Here is a 21966-nt window from a genome sequence, read left to right as displayed (position 1 = left end):
GCTTCACAAATTGATTCATACAAATGAAAAAGTGTTTTTTTTTTCACTTTTTCATTGTTACGAATCAATTTGTGAAGCACCTGGGGGTTCCAAGTGCTCACTATGCATCTAGATAGGTGCCTTGGGGGGTCTAGTTTCCAAAATGGGGTCACTTGTGGGGGAGCTCCAATGTTTGGGCACACAGGGACTCTCTAAATGCAACATGGTGTCCTCTAACAAATTTAACGGAAAATCGGCTCAAATTGTTAGCGACACCATGTTGCGTTTGGAGAGCCGCTGTGTGCCCAAACATTGGAGCTCCCCCACAAGTGACCCCATTTTGGAAACTAGACCCCCCAAGGCACCTATCTAGATGCATTGTGAGCACTTGGAACACTCAGGTGCTTCACAAATTGATTCATAAAAATGAAAAAGTGTTGTTTTTTTTCACTTTTTCATTGTTACGAATCAATTTGTGAAGCACCTGGGGGTTCCAAGTGCTCACTATGCATCTAGAAAGGTGCCTTGGGGGGTCTAGTTTCCAAAATGGGGTCACTTGTGGGGGAGCTCCAAAGTTTGGGCACACATGGGCTCTCCAAACACAACATGGCGTCCGCTAATTATTCAAGCAAATTTTACAATCAAAAAGTCAAATAGCGCTCCTTCCCTTCCGAGCCCTGCCGTGCGCCCAAACAGTATTTTTTCCCCAAATATTGGGTATCTGCGTCCCCAGGGGAAATTGCACAACAAATTTTGGGGTCCATTTTTTCTTGTTACCCCTGTGAAAATAAAAAAAATTGGGTCTAAATTAACATTTTTGTGAAAAAAGTTAAATGTTCATTTTTTTCTTCCACATTCAAAAAATTCCTGTGAAGCACCTGAAGTGTTAATAAAGTTCTTGAATGTGGTTTTGATCACGTTGAGGGGTGCAGTTTTTAGAATGGTGTCACTTTTGGGTATTTTCTGTCATAAAGACCTCTCAAAGTGACTTCAAATGTGATGTGGTCCCTAAAAAAATGGTTTTGTAAATTTTGTTGGAAAAATGAGAAATCGCTGGTCAACTTTTAACCCTTATAGCTCCCTAACAAAAAAAAATTTTGGTTCCAAAATTGTGCTGATGTAAAGTAGACATGTGGGAAATGTTATTTATTAACTCTTTTGTGTGACATATCGCTCTGATTTCAGGGCTTAAAAATTCAAATTTTGAAAATTGCAAAATTTTCAAAATTTTCGCCAAATTTCCGTTTTTTTCACAAATAAACGCAAGTGATATCGAAGAAATTTTTCCACAATCATGAAGTACAATATGTCACGAAAAAACAATCTCAGAATCAGGGGGATCCGTTGAAGCGTTCAAGAGTAATTACCTCATAAAGTGACAGTGGTCAGAATTGTAAAAATTGGCCCGGTCATTAACGTGCAAACCACCCGCGGGGCTTAAGGGGTTAAAATAAATCCCCAAATTTGTTATAATTACATCAAGGCCAAAAAGAGAAAAACAAATGGTATCGGCCCCTTAAAAGATGATAATAACAAAATAATTATAGAGGACAAAGAAATGGCTAAGATATTAAACAGGCATTTTTCATCTATGTTCACCAACGAACCATCAGTTCCAGGGATCTTTCAACAAGGCAAAAATCAAAGTTCACCACCTCACATAACTAGTTTAACACAAGATGAAGTATGCCTGCATCTGAGCAAATTAAACATTGACAAATCCTTGGCCCAGATGGTATTCATCCACAGATACTGAGGGAATTGAGCTCAGTAATTTCCAGACCGCTGTATCTCATATTCTTAGACTCTCTTGTAACAGGGTTGGTGGCTGATGTGGTACCGATATTTAAGAAAGGTAAGAAGGTGGGTTCAGGTAACTACTGGCCAGTAAATCTGACATTAGTAGTGTGCAAAGTTTTTGAGGGCATCATAAGAGATGACCTGTAGAGTTATATCGCAGAGAATAATATAATAAATGATAATCAGCAAGGATTCATGAAAGATAGGTCATGTCTAACCAACATGTTGGGGTTCTATGAGGAGGTAAGTGCAAATCAGGATGTTGGTAATGCGGCTGATGTGATTTATCTGGACTTTTGATACTGTACCACATAGCAGCCTTATACTGAAGCAAGAACTTGGGGGAACTATATGCAGGTGGGTAATGAATTGGCTAAATGACAGGAAACAAAGAGTCGTCATGAATGGTACGTTCTCTAAATGGGATATAGTCAGAAGTGTGGTGCCACAGGGATCTGTGCTAGGACCGATTTCAGTCTTTGCTGACGACACCAAACTACAGTTATATGAAAAAGTTTGGGCACCCCTATTAATCTTAATGTTTTATAAAAATTGGTGTTTTTGCAACAGCTATTTCAGTTTGATATATGTAATAACTGTTGGACACAATAATGTTTCAGCCTTGAAATGAGGTTTATTGTACTAACAGAAAATGTGCAATCTGCATTCAAACAAAATTTGACAGGTGCATAAGTATGGGCACCCTTATCATTTTCTTGTTTTAAATACTCCTGACGTACTAAAGCACTTTTTTTGGTTTTCTAACCTCACTGAGCTTTGAACTTCATAGCCAGGTGTATGCAATCATGAGAAAAGCTACTTAAAGTGGCCACTTGCAAGTTGTTTTCCTGTTTGAATCTCCTCTGAAGAGTGGCATCATGGGCTCCTCAAAACAACTGTCAAATGATCTGAAAACAAAGATTATGCAACATAGTTGTTCAGGGGAAGGATACAAAAAGCTGTCTCAGAGATTTAACCTGTCAGTTTCCACTGTGAGGAACATAGTGAGGAAATGGAAGAACACAGGGACAGTTCTTGTTAAGGCCAGAAGTGGCAGGCCAAGAAAAACATCAGAAAGGCAGAGAAGAAGAATGGTGAGATCAGTCAAGGACAATCCTCAGACCACCTCCAGAGAGCTGCAGCATCAACTTGCTGCAGATGGTGTCACTGTGCATCGGTCAACTATACAACGCACTTTGCACAAGGAGTAGCTGTATGGGAGAGTGATGCGAAAGAAGCCTTTTCTGCAAGCACGCCACAAACAGAGTCGGCTGAGGTATGCAAAAGCACATTTGGAGAAGCCAATTTCTTTTTGGAAGAAGGTCCTGTGGACTGATGAAACCAAGATTGAGTTGTTTGGTCATACAAAAAGGCGTTATGCTTGGCGGCAAAAAATCACAGCATTCCAAGAAAAACACTTGCTACCCACAGTAAAATTTGGTGTAGGTTCCATCATGCTTTGGGGCTGTGTGGCCAATGCCGGCACCGGGAATCTTGTTAAAGTTGAGGGACGCATGGATTCCACTCAGTATCAGCAGATTCTTGACAATAATGTTCAAGAATCAGTGATAAAGTTGAAGTTATGCAGGGGATGGATCTTTCAGCAAGACAATGATCCAAAACACCGCTCCAAATCTACTCAGGCATTCATGCAGAGGAACAATTACAATGTTCTGGAATGGCCATCCCAGTCCCCAGACCTGAATATCATTGAACATCTGTGGGATCATTTGAAGAGGGCTGTCCATGCTCGGCGACCATCAAACTTAACTGAACTGGAATTGTTTTGTAAAGAGGAATGGTCAAAAATACCTTCATCCAGGATCCAGGAACTCATTAAAAGGTACAGGAAGCGACTAGAGGCTGTTATTTTTGCAAAAGGAGGATCTACTAAATATTAATGTTACTTTTCTGGTGAGGTGCCCATACTTATGCACCTGTCAAATTTTGTTTGAATGCAGATTGCACATTTTCTGTTAGTACAATAAACCTCATTTCAAGGCAGAAACATTACTGTGTCCAACAGTTATTACATATATCAAACTGAAATAGCAGTTGCAAAAACACCAATTTTTATAAAACATTAAGCTTAAGATTAATAGGGGTGCCCAAACTTTTTCATATAACTGTATGTAGGATATTAAAATCTGATCTTGACATGATATTGCAGAACGATCTGGATACGATCACTGAATGGTCAAATACTTGGCAAATGAGGTTTAATGTAGATAAATGTAGAGTAATGTATCTAGGACGGTGTAATTCTATTGTTGCATACAGGGCTGTGGAGTCCGAGTCAGAGTCGGTGTCTATTTTGGTGGAGTTGAAATCAGTATAAAATGGACAGACTCCAACTCCTAAAATATATAATAAATTGGGTACAGTTTTTCAATGCAGTTTGGGGGGAATATTTTTTTCATAAGAATTTGGGAAAGTTCTGAAATGTCCTATAAATGTCTGTCCTATTCCTGATCTAAGGGTCTTGACTTTTAGCTGAGATAAATCTGTGCCACAGTAAATTTATCACTTAAACATGAGCCATGTATGAGGGAGTCCGAGTCGGTGTCATAGAAATTGAGGAGTCGGAGGTTTGGCTTATCGACTCCGCAGATATGGTTGCATATACATTAAATGGGAGTATACTCAGGACTACAGAACAGGAGAAGGATTTGGGTATTCTGGTTACAAGTAAGCTAGGCAGCAGTACTCAATGTCAAGCAGCAGCTGCAAAAGCAAACAAGATTTTAGGATGTCTAAAAAGAGAGATAAAATCTCGCAATCCCAACGTACTGTTGCCTCTGTTAGAATCTACGTTGTTTTACTTTTCGGCCATCTTTTTTTGGTTTGCTGCCTTCTAGTCTTTTCCTCTGGTGCTGGGTGTCTTGGTCACATGATCTCCTCACTCTTTATTACTCAGCACCTGTCTCCCATTCCTCGCTGGACATCAGTGTTGTTACGCCTGTGCTCTGGCTAAGTTGCCTTGTTAGTTCTTTGAGCTTAGGACAATTGATATCCTGGGACTTCTTGTTCCACCAGTTTTGTTTCCTTTTTTCTTCGTTTCTGCAACTAACTTCTCTTTTAAGAGGTCACCTGTTTTTGCTCCCAGTCCTTAGATCTTTTAGGGACACCCTTCCTTCAGGTCTTCGTTTGAGTTCAGTGCAGGATCGTCGGTGGGGCTGTTCACAAGGAACAGGGCACCCACCCCAGCGTAGGGTTCAAGCAGAGTCTCAATGCAGGGACAGCTTTTCCCTCCTGTTCCTTAGTTCTTAGTTGCAGAACATAACAGCCTCTTTGTAAATCACTAGTGAGGCCACATCTAGAATATGGGATCCAGTTTTGAGCTCCACATTTTAAAAAGGATATTCAGAAGCTAGAGTAAGTTCGGGGGCAACTAGATTATTACAAGGGATGGAAGACCTCATATGATGAGAGGTTCTAAAAGTTGTACTTGTTTAGCTTAGAAAAAATACATCTAGGAGGAGATCTCATTTACATATATAAATATATGTGTGGTCAGTACAAAGTACTGGCACATGATGTATTCCTTCCAAAGGCCAAACTAAGGACCAGGGGGCACTCATTATCAATGGAAGAAAGGTGATTTTGGCAGCTGAATAGGAAAGCGTTCTTTACAGTTAGAGCAGTTAGACTGTGGAATGCCTGACCACAAGAGGTGGTGATGGCAGACTCTAAAACAGCTTTTAAAAAAGGGGCTGGATGATTTCCTCAATACACATAACATTGCGGGTTACAATTAAATTAGTGATAAAATATACAATTAGTGGAGGAAGGTTGAACTTGATGGACCTAGGTCTGTATTTAACCTATGTAACTATTTAACTGTTGTGGTGAGGCTGATAGGATTGTAGTGGATGTCTGAGGCAGTCTGACTTTTCCCATTTAAGATAAATGGTTCCAAAACAAAACAGTTACTCACCCTCCCCGGGTTCAGCGCTGTCTCTCCGCTTCTGCTCAGGACTCCACCACCCAACCTTATGGGGTATGACTATGTACAAAATTTCTTAGAAAAAGGGTTGTCTTAACGACTGTTAAATATTCTCTAAAGCTTGTAACAAGCATTACAATTACGCCGGGAAACAAACCAGTCACTACTGCAAGTGAAGAAACTAGTCAGAGTTAACATTCAGCGTTGACACCCTTTAATTAATCATACCGTAATAGCAGTAACCAACCTAATGAAAAGAGAAAGGGCTGATTTCACCAAAACAAGATGACTTGCTGCGGAGTGTAGGAGTATTCCGCCGATATCCAAACCGTCCATTGTAACCAATTGGAGGGGGGACACTAGACTGGAAGCTGCTGTGACCGCTGATCAATGACCGGCAGTGTCCTAACAGTACAAATGGAGATCAGAATGAGAAGTGAAGAGACAGGTAATCACAAGGTCATCTTGTAATTTACAGATGGTCATAAAAAGGGTGAGGAAAAGTGAACTAGACAACATTATATATGGCCATATATGAAACAGACTAGAGCTATTTATTACCACTACAAAAGTATTATTTAGTAACAGCCTTTATTTTCACAAAGTGCCTTAAAAACTAAGCTCCACTCATCTGCAACTAAGGATGTGTTCATACAGTACTTTTTTGCAGCATTTTTTTCCTCATGAAAAATGCAGTGTTGGCAGGTAAAACGCTTTGTAAATTATGTGCGCTTTTGATGCAGTTTTTTTCAAGTGTTTTTGATTCATTCAATTGAATGCAGCAAAAACGTGGAAAGAGCTCACTTGCAGCGTTTAAAAAAAAAAACACATAGCCACTCAAAAACCACAAGGAAAATAATGCACTGTGTGAATGAGATTTTAGAAATCTCATTTATTTTACTGCTACTATAAAATAGTTTTTTCAACATGGAATTGCAACTTTTTTTACCATTTCATCCCCTTAGGATTTTTTTTGCTGTTTCTCAATACATCATATAGTAAAATGAATGGTGTCAATCAAAACTACAACTTGTCCCACAAAAAACAAGCCTAATACGGCCATGTTGATCGAAAAAACAGTGCCAAGTTGTCTTAGATAAACTAAAAAAACACAATGGCCCCGATTCATCAAAGCTTTTACGCCAAAAAGTGTATAATAGCTTTACAAAGTCACAACAAATATTGTGACTTTTGGCGTCTTCATGACAATTTCTCTCAGCTCTGACGAAATGGACAGAGCTGGGGCGGGACGGGGCATATCAGGGACGTGACACCACAACTCATCTGATTCATGATGAGCTGACGCACACCACTTGTCAAGCACTCCAGATTCATGAAGAGGCATGCACTTTTTCATAAATCAGGAGCGCCTGACTCCACCACAACCCCACATCAAGACCGGTGAGAAATCGCCGGTCTTAATGAATCAGAGGCAAAGGCCAGGGCCCCACTATCAGTATTTGATCACTATTTTTTCTCTGGAGTGGGAGCCAAAACCAGGAGTGGGTGATAAATGCGGAATTGGTGACTTGTTTCTATTATACCTTTTCTCTGATTGTTCCTCACCTGGTTTTGGCTCCCACTCCTGAGAAAAAATACTGACCAAATACTGATAGTGGGGCCGTGACCAAAGATTCATATCCTGGACCTGAAGTCATGTGATATTGTTATGTCACATGAGTGCTGCAGCCTATTCGCGGAAGTAGATTGGCTGCAGCCTTCACACTTCTGTCAGGCGTAACTGTGAAGGTTGCAGCGCATTAGAGGCCGCTGATATGCAGCAATGTTTATTATCCTTCAGAAATAAACATACACACCTATTAAAGCCTGTCATTACTTACATGGCCCCTTAAATATAGAATTATATTGAATGGTAATAGTTTTTTTTTTCAAATATCACTGTCTGAAATGTCCCTTGCATAATAAAGAAAAAAAATACAATTATAAAATAGTGCACAATACTAGCAAACAGTTATGTGGGCAGTCCCGTCTCTGAGGAGTCCCGCAGTCCCGTCTCTGGGGAGTCCCGCAGTCCCGTCTCTGGGGAGTCCCGCAGTCCCGTCTCTGGGGAGTCCCGCAGTCCCGTCTCTGGGGAGTCCTGCAGTCCCGTCTCTGGGGAGTCCTGCAGTCCCGTCTCTGGGGAGTCCTGCAGTTCCGTCTCTGGGAGTCCTGCAGTTCCGTCTCTGGGGAGTCCTGCAGTTCTGTCTCTGAGGAGTCCTGCAGTCCCGTCTCTGGGGAGTCCTGCAGTCCCGTCTCTGGGGAGTCCTGCAGTCCCGTCTCTGGGGAGTCCTGCAGTCCCGTCTCTGGGGAGTCCTGCAGTCCCGTCTCTGGGGAGTCCTGCAGTCCCGTCTCTGGGGAGTCCTGCAGTCCCGTCTCTGGGGAGTCCTGCAGTCCCGTCTCTGGGGAGTCCTGCAGTCCCGTCTCTGGGGAGTCCTGCAGTCCCGTCTCTGGGGAGTCCTGCAGTTCCGTCTCTGGGGAGTCCTGCAGTTCCGTCTCTGGGGAGTCCTGCAGTTCCGTCTCTGAGGAGTCCTGCAGTCCCGTCTCTGAGGAGTCCTGCAGTCCCGTCTCTAAGGAGTCCTGCAGTCCCATCTCGGAGGAGTCCTGCAGTCCCATCTCGGAGGAGTCCTGCAGTCCCACCTCTGAGCAGTCCTGCAGTCCCATCTCTGAGGAGTCCTGCAGTCCCGTCTCGGAGGAGTCCTGCAGTCCCACCTGGCTTGATTAATGCACCTCTGGTGAGAATATGTCATTACAGGTCAGCTGTAGCCACATCTGACACATGTCCAGTGCACAGATAAAGCCAAGGTCATTACACATGCACATGTGCCAGATCAGAGGCAAACATAACATTAGTGCAACCTGTGCAGTCGCACAAGGGCCTAAGATGCATTATGATGAGAAATTGGACTGCAAAGGGCCCATATATTGTTCTTGCCCAGGGGCCCTCTTCTGTCTGTGTCCGCTCCTGCACCAGATGCTGCAGAAGCTGGCCTGAATGTATAAATGTATATCAAGTCAGGAGGGGCATGGGACTACACGACTCAGAGACTGCCCACATAACTATTGACAGGTAGTTTGCACTACTTTGAAAACTTTATTTTTTTTTCTTTACACTTAAAGGGAAATTTTAGAAAGAGATTTTATCTAGCTTTTGAAACCTTCTTGTATAGTGCAGTAGCAGCAGTTTAGGGGCATGGATATGTGATGACAGGGTCCCTTTAGGGTGCAGTCAGAAGGCCACATAACATGGACGATGATCGCATCAAAGTGCACGGACTGGCCGACAGCTCTACTTACCCTATCGTGACAGCTGCAAAGAAATACATGCTGTCACGTTGGGGTCAGGACAGCCGTCGGCCTGTCCGAGAAATATGATGCGTCGTCTGTGTTATATGGCTGTCTGACTGAGCCCTTAAAGTGATCTTACACATTAGATGAAGCTTGTCCAAGATCACAAATATCAGCAGGAGCAGCTGACCATCTGTGTATGTAGCTGTTCTGGCTGTCACCTAACAGCAGATATTATGGGGGGAAAGAAAGTGCGCTTTGGATTGTACAATCTTTTGTTCTTACAGGGGAAAAAGCCTCCAGAGGTACCTGACATTGTCTTATCCCCTCACCCAACTAAGAATAAATTTGTTTGTATGGGGAGGTCAGAAGGAATAGCTCCTGGGCAAACGAGCCATCACCAGTATGCACCAAGCACTAAGCACCCTTAGCTAACCTATGGCTCTTTTCTTGGGCCCTAGAGCTGGAGGTCCCTTTTGGATGTCCAATTGATCAATCTCCCCATCTCTGGAAAGTTGTGACCCTAGTAAGTGCTCCTTTTAAAGAACCCCCTCCTAAAAAACATTACTATCATTTTCACCTGCTCCGCTCCAGTTCCTCTTATTTAAGTAAATCTGCTCTTTTCCCCAGATGTTGTTATAGTCCACAATCCAACCTTCTGCTGACGTTCCTCCATGACCCTGTTATTGAAAATAAAGATATAAGAAAAAAATCTCATCTTATCACTAGACTATGCCATCACTTTATGATCAGTGCGGCCAGCCTCTGAGACCCCCAATGATCATAAAACTGAAGATGCCACATTGCTGATTTAGCATTGCATCCCCTTCTAAATTTTCCCTGCACAGCCAGAGCCTGGATCACTGCAAGAAAACCTAGGCGAGGACACAGTGCTTTCTGTTGGATGTTGCGGTTCTGCATATCAGATGGTAGGAGCGCTGCTGTGTTGGAAAAACACTAAGGACAAGTTCACAAGAGTGCATGAAAATGAAAAACTGTCCGTTTTTCATCCAGAAAAAAATGGTAATTTTTTCCTCTGTAAGATAATCCTGTGTGCCTTCCTTATGTCCGTTTTGGCATCCATATTTTTCATTCACAATTAAAGAAATAAAGGCCCAATACAGTTTTATTATGTAATCATGGCAATGAATCTGTTAGGCTACGTGCCCACGATCTATAATAGCAGCGGTTTGGATGCAGCTCACCTGTTTTGCGTCCAAAACGCTGCATTGTACAGTAGAAGCACAGTGGATGGGATTTATAGAAATCCTATGCACACTGTGCTTCTATTTGACACAGCGTAAACTCACTGGTGGCGCAGATTTACGAGCATGTCAATTTTTGTTAGTTTCAGCGACAGAAATTTCCACCATAGACTGTATAGAATGAAGTAAGTTTGCATTGTTCAATGAACACATGAGGATTTACCTGCGTGATCGGACGCAGTGAAAATACGCTGCGTCCACAGCGCTGCTATAGCCTGATCGTGGACACATAGCCTTAAAAACAGAAGTCATACAGATGGTGCCCATATTGCATCAGGTTTTTTTCTTGCTCGTCTATTGTAATCTATGAGTGAATTTCTTCCAAAAAACGAATGAGTCTGGCGCCTGCTGTTTTTTTTTTCTTCTTTTGTTTACACACAGACTATTGGTTTACATACGGACAGCACCTGACCGAAAATACGCCTGTGTGAACTTGGCCTAAATATTATGCTACACTAAACCACAGAAAAAGCCTCATTTCCAGGACTGTAGGGTTTCCAAAGGTCAAACACCAACCAAAGCCTAGCAATATGTCAGCACTTCATAAGATGGGAATAACCTTCTAATCATCATAGACAATAAGACATCAGCATATACAGGTGCATCTCACTAAATTAGAATATCATAAAAAAAAGTTAATTTATTTCATTTCTTCAATACTAAAAGTGAAACTCATATATTATATAGAGCCATTACAACCAGAGTGATCTATTTCAAGTATTCATTTCTGTTAATGTTGATGATTATGGCTTACAGCCAATCGAAACACAAAAGTCATTATCTCAGTAAATTAGAATACTTTATAACAACAGCTTGAAAAATGTTTTTAAAATCTGAAATGTTGGCCTACTGAAATGTATGTTCAGTAAATGCACTCAATACTTGGTCGGGGCTCCTTTTGCATCAATGCGGCGTGGCATGGAGGCGATCAGCCTGTGGCACTGCTGAGGTGTTATGGAAGCCCAGGTTGCTTTCATAGCGGCCTTCAGCTCGTCTGCATTGTTGGGTCTGGTGTCTCTCATCTTCCTCTTGACAATACCCCATAGATTCTCTATGGGGCTAAGGTCAGGCGACTTTGCTGGCCAATCAAGCACAGTGATACTGTTATTTATAACCCAGGTATCGGTACTTTTGGCAGTGTGGACAGGTGCCAAGTCCTGCTGGAGAATGAAATTTACATCTCCAAAAAGCTTGTCGGCAGAGGGAAGCATGAATTGCTCTAAAATTTCCTGGTAGATGGCTGCCCTGACTTTGGTCTTGATAAAACACAGTGGACCTACACCAGCGGATGACATGGCTCCCCAAACCATCACTGATTGTGGAAACTTCACACTAGACCTCAAGCAGCTTGGATTGTGGCCTCTCCACTCTTCCTCCAGACTCTGGGACCTTGATTTCTAAATGAAAACTGGAACTCTGGGACCTTGTGGAGTGTGTCAATGACTGCCTTCTGGACATCTGTCAAGTCAGCAGTCTTCCCCATTTAGGAAGCCTTTGCAGGTGTTTTTGGTTAATTATTTTAATTTACTGAGATATTGACTTTTGTGTTCTCATTGGCTGTAAGTCATAATCATCAACATTAACAGAAATATACACTTGAAATAGATCAATATGTTTGTAATGACTCTATATAATACAGGTTTCACTTTTTGTATTGAATAACTGAAATAAATTAACTTTTTGATGATATTCTAATTTAGTGAGATGCACCTGTATAATTTACAGCAATTTGTTCAAGAATCCTGCAGTGCAAAGTGTGAAATCTGCAGTACATCCTTAGAATTTCTACAGTGGAATTTGCAGCAAAATCTCCACAATTTAGTGCAAAATTTGCAATTGTGAAAAATCCACAGCATAAAATTCTCCTTTGGACATATCATAAAAGAGTGACATTCACCATATAGCTGCAGAAGGGGAAATGATGCATTATTGAAATGCATTGAGAGGCGGGTGCGAAAGAGTAAGAACTCATATTTCCACTCCCCAATAGAGGGTACTAAGTGGGAACCCTCCTCTATGAAGATGACATGACATCAGTAGCATCATTTTCCATTGTAACTGGGGCTAATATACTAGTCCCATTTATAAGAGAAATCTTTTATGGTCTATGGGGGGCACAATATGTGAAATAAATTAAAAAAAATACATAAATCAAAAGTAGGTAAAAAAAAAACAAAACATTAAAATAAAAAAGCCATTAGCAATCCAAATCGCTGTTAGTAGCCTCGACCACAATTGTAATTGTTACAGAAAAGGGAACAAATTTTGAAATGTAATTTTGCGGTCGTAAAAAAAAATGAAATGAAAAACAGACACATATTTCCTTTATTTTCCCACCGATATCACAAAAAAATAAAGTATAAAACATAAAAATTTAACTTCTCGTTTCACGAAAAGATGCAAAAATTATTTGACTATATGAACACAAATGTTAGTATGCGCCCTCGTCATCTTCTACCTCGACTACTGCAAGATCCTCTGCGACCACCCATCTTAAGGTCCATTTACATGGACCGACTGTGTAATAGATTGGTCACTGTGCATAGGTTGCCATTGTTACGACCACTAGCAGCTAGCTAACTAACTGTCACTATATCAGTGGTTGCAACCATGGATACCTAAGGTCCTGCAATGCCTGCACATGAGAAAAGAGATATAGCGAATCAGAAAAACTATACCACATTTCTAATTGGAGGTATTTGTTAATATTATTACACCTGCTCCATATTGAGATAGAATGATATGATCTTGGAAAGCCTCATCTCCCCTTGGAGATCTTTTGCCTGTCCCCTCTGCCAATCCCTTCACTAGCTTCCAATCACCAACAGAATTCAGTTTAAGGAACTAACCCTGACATAAAAGGTCGTCCATAAATCCCCAATATAATCTCCAATGCCTTCCTACACATAATCTCTGATCCTCACAAGATCTTCTGTTTCCTCTGGCCTTGTACGTTCCTCACACCACTGTCTCCAAGATTTCTCCCGCGCATCCCCCAGCCTCTTGAACTCACTACCTCAGCACAGAAGATTGTCTTCCACCACTGAAACCTTCAGACGCAACATGAGAACCCATCTCTTGAAGAACGCCTACAACCTGCAATGACCCCACTGCCACATCATTACAATTGGAGCTGCTGCAACCCCTTAACCTACTGTCTCTTTCACCAATACCTTGTAGATTATAAATCCATGAGGGCTGTGGCGTTAATCCCTCTGTACCAGTCTCAAGGGTAGGTTAGGGTCACACGTCCTTTTTCTCCATGTCCGAGAAAATCGGTTTGATTATGCTGATCAGATTCTGATCCGATTTTCTTGGACGTGGAGAGAAAAAAAAAAGATTCTCCACCTCCTCTATGACAGTTGGTGAAAATTGGATCGTACTCAGATGTAATCCGAGTGCGGTTCGATATTTTGTTTCTATTGACCCATAACGATGAAAGGGCAAGTGTGCCATCCAATTCTCTGAGGAAAATCTTGCATGCTGCAATTTTTTTTCCTCGACTCAAGGAAAAATAATTGGACATGTGCACAGTCCCATAGAATAACATGGGGACATGTGCTATTCTTCAAAACGAAGGACAGCACTTGCCCGAGTTATACGGTCATCTGCACAAGCACTTAAGTTTGTTTATTGTACTTGCTTGTATTTTACATTTGTATTATATGTATGTAAACCCTCTTCACTAGTACCCAACCCTGGAATTAATGGTGGTTTAACCCATTGACAACCGCTGCTATGCCCTTTTACAGAGGTTGTGAAGAAAGAGCTTATTATCTTAATCAGCTAGATGTTTAGATTTGTTAATCCAAGAGGAATAAACTATTATCTTTGTGTTGACTGTGGTTGGTCATGAAGGACAGTGACTCAGTGTGGAACAATGAATGTTTGCTAAATATGTTGCTTAACCATTGTGTGGACCCTGTGGCTTGTTGACTCACAAAACAGGAGGACAAACTAGGTAAATTCATTAAATGCTCAAACAATGAAACCTGAGCAGTGCAACTTTCCCCCCCAACCTGTGACTGATGACCTTAGCCACATATGTAAATATAAAAAGGGTTTTTCTATTCTGCTGAAAAGAGAATTGGAGGAGACTTTACAAGGAGAATCAAAGCGCAGAGACGCTCTCAGACCACCAGCTTGGAAGCATGGCTTTAACCAAAAAGACACAGCTTTGGAGTCTACATGATTTCTGCCTAAGGGGTACATGGCCCTGACTGGAAAGATACGGATCTGCTCCATTGACCATCAGAGATCCCATGGATACATTTGGGGAGACCAGGTTGGGATGATGAAGACACTTGGCCCCATGGATATGTTGTTTGGGGTTGCCAGGTGGGACCCTCCGGTCGCCTGGAACCCATGGAGACATTCGGAGAAGCCAGATTGGGACCAGCCGGTCATCTGGCCCAATGGAAACTCTCGGAGAGGCCAGGGTGAGACCCTCGCGTCTCCTGGCCTTGTACCTCGATGGACTGCTAGCTTCCTAAGCTTGGCGCTACCTTCTCTCTGTGGGGGCCCGCCAGAAGCGGGGAGCCATTGGTTGAGGTAGTTGGCCCTGGAAGTCACAAAGTCTCAGCTGTTCTATCCAAGGTGGGCGGAGAAGGAAGGGTGAGACTGTGTAATGTTGTACCATCTTGGGCATTTGCTGGGACTGTTCTATGTGTTTATTGCCTGTTTTGTGGTTCAATAAAATATTGCCACACTGTTTTACCCTCACCCTGTGTTGTTTGAGTAGTGTTACGCCCATGGAAGACCCCGTGTCTTCACAGAGGTCATTAATGGGTTTTATTACCAAGCCACGACTTGCCTACTGTGGACACATCATACAAAGCGAGCAATCACTGGAGAAGAACATCATGGTCGGAAGAATGGAAGGAACAAGGCGAAAGGAAGACCAGCAACCCGATGGCTTGATACAATCAAGATAACGGCGGAGAAGACCCTGGTGGACCTATCTAGGCTTGCAAGAAATCCATCATCCTACAGAGCGTTCATCCATCAAGTCACCAAGGCTGGAGATCGAGCCAAAGGCCGTTAAGTAATAATAATCATTACTCAGCGATGACTTTGTAACGGTACTGATATATAAGTAAATAGCGCCCCCTGCTGGATAAAAATACAAAAGGATGTAAGCTGCATATTAAACTGAATCTGTCACCCCCTGGACTTTTCAGACCAAATATGGGCATACAGGTAATAGAAATGTGAATCTATACTTACCTGTATGGCCCATATTAGCAGTCTGGTTGCTGTGCAATAGCAGAAATAATGTAATAAAAAAGCTAAGCTTCGCATCCCCTGGACGCCAAGAAATGCTCGCCTACTAGCCCTATTTCCATAATCACCCCACCTCCTGTTTCCTCTGTACGAACGGTGCTCTTCTCCCTGCCGTCAGTGTAGTGTTGTGCAGCAGGGAACTTGTGCACAGGCATCGGTGAGTCACTCTGCCTTCCCAGTGCCTGCGCACAAGTTCCCTGCTGCACAACACTACACTGACGGCAGGGAGAAGAACGCCATCAGTACAGGAGAAACTGCGCAGGTGCGGGATCTGGCCGGGAACTGCACGTCACAGGGCCTGGTGACGTGCAGGGGAGGTGGGGTGAGTATGGAAATAGAGCTAGTAGGCGGGGATTTCTTGGCGTCCGGGGGACGCGAAGCTTAAAAGAAATAATTGAATAAAAAAGCTATTACACAGCAACTAGACCGCTAATATGGTCCATACAGGTAAGTATAGATTCACATTTCTATCACCTGTATGCCCATATTAGCAGTCTGAAAAGTCCCAGGGGGGTGACAGATTCCCTTTAAAGCACCATGTCCTCCCCTACCCGCCGTCCATCTGGCAGCCACCGCCCGCTGTTACCACTATCTGCATCCTCGGGAAGCAGACAGCGTTGAATACAATGGTGGAGAACGAGGCCGTCGGCTCCATCTTCCAACATTAAGTGCGTGAGACAGCAGATGCGATAACGTTATTTCATCGCGCTGCTGCTGAGACTCAGTGCTCAGGAGACAGGAGCAGAGCACCGGCGAAAAGGAAGCAAGGCATGTGGTGTTTTTTTTTCATGTGTATGGCATATTTGTATGTACACTGCTCAAAAAAATAAAGGGAACACTTAAACAACAGAATATAACTCCGAGTAAGTCAAACTTCTGTCAAATCAAACTGTCCACTTAGGAAGAAACACTGATTGACAATCAATTTCACATGCTGTTGTGCAAATGGAATAGACAATAGATGGAAATTATTGGCAATTATCAAGACACACCTGTTTCTGCAGGTGGGGACCACAGACAACATCTCAGTACCAATGCTTTCTGGCTGATGTTTTGGTCACTTTTGAATGTTGGTTGTGCTTTCACACTCGTGGTAGCATGAGACGGACTCTACAACCCACAGAAGTTGCTCAGGTAGTGCCGCTCATCCAGGATGGCACATCAATGCGAGCTGTGGCAAGAAGGTTTGCTGTGTCTGTCAGCATAGTGTCCAGAGGCTGGAGGCACTATCAGGAGACAGGCCAGTACACCAGGAGACGTGGAGGGGGCCGTAGGAGGGCAACAACCCAGCAGCAGGACCGCTACCTCTGCCTTTGTGCAAGTAGGAACAGGAGGAGCACTGCCAGAGCCCTGCAAAATGACCTCCAGCAGGCCACAAATATGCATGTGTCTGCACAAACAGTTAGAAACCGACTCCATGAGGGTGGTATGAGGGCCCGACTTCCACAGATGGGGGTTGTGCTCACAAGCCTAACACCGTGCAGGGCGCTTGGCATTTGCCATAGAACACCAGGATTGGCAAAGTTGCCACTGGTGCCCTGTGCTCTTCACAGATGAAAGCAGGTTCACACTGAGCACGTGACAGACGTGACAGAGTCTGGAGATGCCGTGGAGAGCGATCTGCTGCCTGCAACATCCTTCAGCATGACCGGTTTGGCAGTGGGTCAGTAATGGTGTGGGGTGGCATTTCTTTGGAGGACCGCACAGCCCTCAATGTGCTCGCCAGAGGTAGCCTGACTGCTCTTAGGTACCGAGATGAGATCCTCAGACCCCTTGTGAGCCCATATGCTGGTGCGGTTGTCCCTGGGTTCCTCCTAATGCAGGACAATGCCAGACATCATGTGGCTGGAGTGTGTCAGCAGTTCCTGCAAGATGAAGGCATTGAAGCTATGGACTGGCCCGCCCGTTCCCCAGACCTGAATCCGATTGAGCACATCTGGGACATCATGTCTCGCTCCATCCACCAACGTCGCGTTGCACCACAGACTGTCCAGGAGTTGGCGGATGCTTTAGTCCAGGTCTGGGAGGAGATCCCACAAGAGACCATCCGCAACCTCATCAGGAGCATGCCCAGGCATTGTAGGGAGGTCATACAGGCACGTGGAGGCCACACACAATACTGAGCCTCATTTTGACTTGTTTTAAAGACATTACATCAAAGTTGGATCAGCCTGTAGTGTGTTTTTCCACTTGAATTTTGGGGGTGACTCCAAATGCAGGCCTCCATTGGTTAATAAATTTGATTTCCATTGATGATTTTTGTGTGATTTTGTTGTCAGCACATTCAACTTTGTACAGAACAAACTATTCAATGAGAATATTTCATTCATTCAGATCTAGGATGTGTTATATGAGTGTTCCCTTTATTTTTTTGAGCAGTGTATATAGGAGGCTATGTGGGGCTCACTCTGTATACATGGAGGCTCACACTGTATATAGGAGGCTATGTGGGGGCTCACACTGTATATACAGTACAGACCCAAAGTTTGGACACACCTTCTCATTTAAAGATTTTTCTGTATTTTCATGACTATGAAAATTGTACATTCACACTGAAGGCATCAAAACTATGAATTAACACATGTGGAATTATATACTTAACAAAAAAGTGTGAAACAACTGAAAATATGTCTTATATTCTAGGTTCTTCACCTCTTGGAGCTCATCAATAGAATGCCAAGAGTGTGCAAAGCAGTCATCAAAGCAAAAGGTGGCTACTTTGAAGAACCTAGAATATAAGACATATTTTCAGTTGTTTCACACTTTTTTGTTAAGTATATAATTCCACATGTGTTAATTCATAGTTTTGATGCCTTTAGTGTGAATGCACAATTTTCAAAGTCAAGAAAATACAGAACAATCTTTAAATGAGATGGTGTGTCCAAACTTTTGGTCTGTACTGTAGGAGGCTATGTGGGAGCTCATATACACTGTGAATAAAAGGCTAAGTGGGGCACATGCTGTGTATAAGAGGTTATGTGGGGGCTTGCGCTGTGTATAAGAAGTTATGTGGGGGCTTGCGCTGTATAGAGGGAGGCTATGTGGGGGCTTGAGCTGTATAGAGGGAGGCTACGTGGGGGCTTGCGCTGTATAAAGGGAGGCTACGTGGGGGCTTGCGCTGTATAGAGGGAGGCTGAGCGGGGGCTTGCGCTGTATAAAGGGAGGCTACGTGAGGGTTTGCGCTGTATAGAGGGAGGCTACGTGGGGGCTTGCGCTGTATAGAGGGAGGCTACATGGGGGCTTGCGCTGTATAGAGGGAAGTTATGTGGGGACTTGCGCTGTATAGAGGGTAGCTATGTGGGGGCACTTACGGTATATAGGGGGCTGTGTGTGGGCTCTTATGGTATATAGGGGGATGTCAGCATACTTAATTCTGCTCCATATTAAGTGATACAATTAATATTAATAAATATAATTAACATGTTAATATTAATTTTGAGCAGAATTAACCCCTTCACGATCTATGAGGTATATGTCGTGAAGGGCGCGGGGCCCGCATCTTTTCCTACACATGACAGCTGATTAAATCAGCTGTCATGTGCCCCTAACAGCGGCATTCAACATGATCGCGTCGGAAGCGCATCCAAACCTCGCTCATCGGCGCCCCTGTCACATGATTGCGGGGCGCTGATAGGATGGCCTGACAACCGGGGGTCTGCAGAAAACCCCGATGCCTGTCACTGCTTATCTGCTATGAACGCCAGCCACAAATGCCTAGTCTAGTCTGCCAGCCCCTAACACCGGCCCTGTATATAGGCCCCTCAACGTCATTTCACAGTGAAATGGGTCATTTAAAAAAAATAGGGTTTGTAATTTTCCTTGAAAAAAACAAAACAAATAAATTAAAAGGGTGCTAACAAAATGATGCTCTTGCAAAGTAGACAGATATTATTTATTAGCTAGTTTGTCTGGTCTGAGTCTCTGGTGTAACCCCTTACCGACATACGAGGTACCGCTACGTCATATGCCGAATCCCTGCCTTTGATGCAGGCTCGCACGCTGAGCCCGCACAGGACAGCTGAAAGAGGCAGCCACAGGGTCCTGTCAATCATTTTGCTCAACGTTAATAAGAGACACTGATAAGGGACCTCCTCTGAGGACCACCGCTGCTCACAGTCTCCTCACCATAGGGAAAGTGGAGTTACACTTAAGGCTTCCTCCCAAACCGGGATTTCAGAGACATTTTAATTATCAGGTGGTAAGAGAATATGCCCTGTCATGGACATTAATCAGTGTGCTGCTGCTCTCTGGTATCTGCCAGTATAGCTAGCATCTACAGATCACTGCACATGAGCAGAGAGAGGAGCTCCAGCACACACAGATCTGCCATGTGTGATCCTTTCTACCTGTGCGGTCTTCTTCAGCAGTGCTTGGACGGAGGGGCTCCAGAAATACGACATGGTGTGGGGGTCCAGCTGGGCGTTATATGGAGGGATAGTCACCCACAGACGTGGCAGCCTTTTACCACGAGCCAGGCTGGCCACTGCATTGCCATCCAGGATGAAGCCCTTCTCCCGGCCTTCCCTCCATTGCTTCTCAGGGGTCGGAAACTGGCTCCAGTTTATCTGCCCCGATGGCGGGAGCGCCATTGCGTCTGCAGCGTGAGAAGAGTAGAGTGACGTCACAGCGGCGCGTTCTACACAGCGCGAGCGGCAGCGGCTCCGCGCATAGTGCCAGAAAGTAGCCAATCAGATTGCAGCTGGAAATGTAAGCAACTATCCGATTGGATGTGTAGTTACCGCATAGTACAGTGCTGCGCGACCTATGGCTACATGTCATGTATTACATACCATCTGCATGCTGGGGGTTATAGTTCCACAGGTGAAAACCACTCTACATGCAAACGTAGACAGACTCCCTTTGACTTAGGGCATATAACACAGTGAATAGGGGCCACAGAGAGTATTAAACCCCACAGTGTGAGTGAGCGAGTTATTACACAATATACTGAGTGAAAGCCCCAGATAATTGGATTTCTCTATGGTGTAAAGTTAGGTCTATCTGAATCCACCCTAAGGATTTGTGAACACGACCTCTTATGCAGGCGGATTCCACCTGAAAGAGCACTAAAAAACGCCAATAAGAATGACCGTATGCACAGCAATGTAAAACAATGTCTTTATTCACTTATTTAAACCACTTTAGGTGATGAAAGCCGTGAAGTGGCTAAAAGAAGTGACCAGTCCACCATGCTTCTGGCCCATTCCACTTGGAAACCGCCACTATGCTATATATGGAATTAAAACAAAATGCAGGCGGCATAATAAGTCAGAAAAGACGCGTCAGGGAAAACACCGACGTCTTCATGAAGTATAGTCACCTTCAAAAACAAGGTGGCTACTGAAAGCCGCTGTGTGCACATGAACCAAGAACCTGTTTTACAATCCCAATTCTTGTTTTGGCTTAAAGTTTTTTTCAGGATTCCGGTATGTGCACACAACATCTTCATGCAGAAAATCATTTCTAGAAACGCCGGCGGGTTTGTTTTCTGAGCATTTTTGATTGGCGGCAGGTTTTTTGATCTCTTTACCATTGTTTTTGTGGCGTCTTGCTGGCACTTTTTTTTTCCAACTCCATTTAACAATGAAGAAAGCGCTCAGGGGATTTTTTCAGATATCCGGACATGTGTTCGGGCTGATATATATTCATATGGGCTCTTGGCATGGATTCACATTATGTGATACTTATCGGATTTAATGTAGCTGTGAAGCAATATGGATGGATTGGGAGGATGTATTCCAACACTATATGCTGATTTTCCCTGTACAGTTTTGTTCCTTTCTTGATTTTCTTTTTTGTTGTTTCTTTTTGATTTTGTGATGGTAATATCATATTTCTTTAAGATTGACACATCAATGTTATTATGTATATACTGTACTTACCTGATATTTACTGGAATGTGTATTCCTACTTATATTGTTCAACACATCGGTATTACCGGGGTATCTTACCTTGGTATCTCTTCTGTGTGGCACTTTTCACTTTAATAAATGGCACATTATCATTTTATGTTTTAGCACATTACACTTTTTCGTACCTGCAAAGGTTCCTTGCCTGACTTTCACTATGCTGTTTTGGTGGTATCTGTATGTACTGTACCATTCTTCATTGCACTTATTCACTATGGTTCATTTCCTCTATAGTATGGGCGCATTTATTGGCTCATTATGTATATGAATCTTTCTATATGGGAAATTAACCATACTATCTCTTTTTCCAATCCTGTGCGCGGCCGTGTCTCCTAGCTGTGACGTCACGCAATGCGCGCCCGGCCTGCACTGCTGCAGCCTGCATCGGAGAGGAGCAGGAGGACTGGAGCCGAGTCGGGGGATGGTGAGTGAGTGTGTGTGTGTAATTGAGTGTGTGTGTGTGCAGGCAGACATAATTGTGTGATGTCTGTTTATATGT

At 43.4% G+C, this 21966-nt stretch overlaps 1 protein-coding gene across 1 annotated transcript; it reads right to left on the bottom strand.

The window, feature by feature from the left end:
* Window positions 1-5939: 5939 nt before the first annotated feature.
* SPMAP1 (sperm microtubule associated protein 1) lies at window positions 5940-20192 on the bottom strand. The gene is made up of 3 exons (XM_073681117.1): window positions 19905-20192; window positions 9591-9690; window positions 5940-6130 (listed from the first exon to the last, which is right to left on the bottom strand). Exons 1-3 carry the CDS (start codon window positions 20145-20147, stop codon window positions 5973-5975), a joined length of 501 nt encoding a protein of 166 aa, XP_073537218.1. The 5' UTR covers window positions 20148-20192; the 3' UTR covers window positions 5940-5972.
* Window positions 20193-21966: the final 1774 nt, after the last annotated feature.

The sequence above is a fragment of the Phyllobates terribilis genome, unplaced genomic scaffold (genome assembly GCF_046119375.1).
Source record: "Phyllobates terribilis strain yellow unplaced genomic scaffold, ASM4611937v1 Scaffold_5__5_contigs__length_657084704, whole genome shotgun sequence".
NCBI classification, from domain to species: Eukaryota; Metazoa; Chordata; class Amphibia; order Anura; family Dendrobatidae; genus Phyllobates; species Phyllobates terribilis.
Note: the sequence above shows the minus strand (reverse complement) of the source record. Positions and strands in the feature narration are given on the sequence as shown.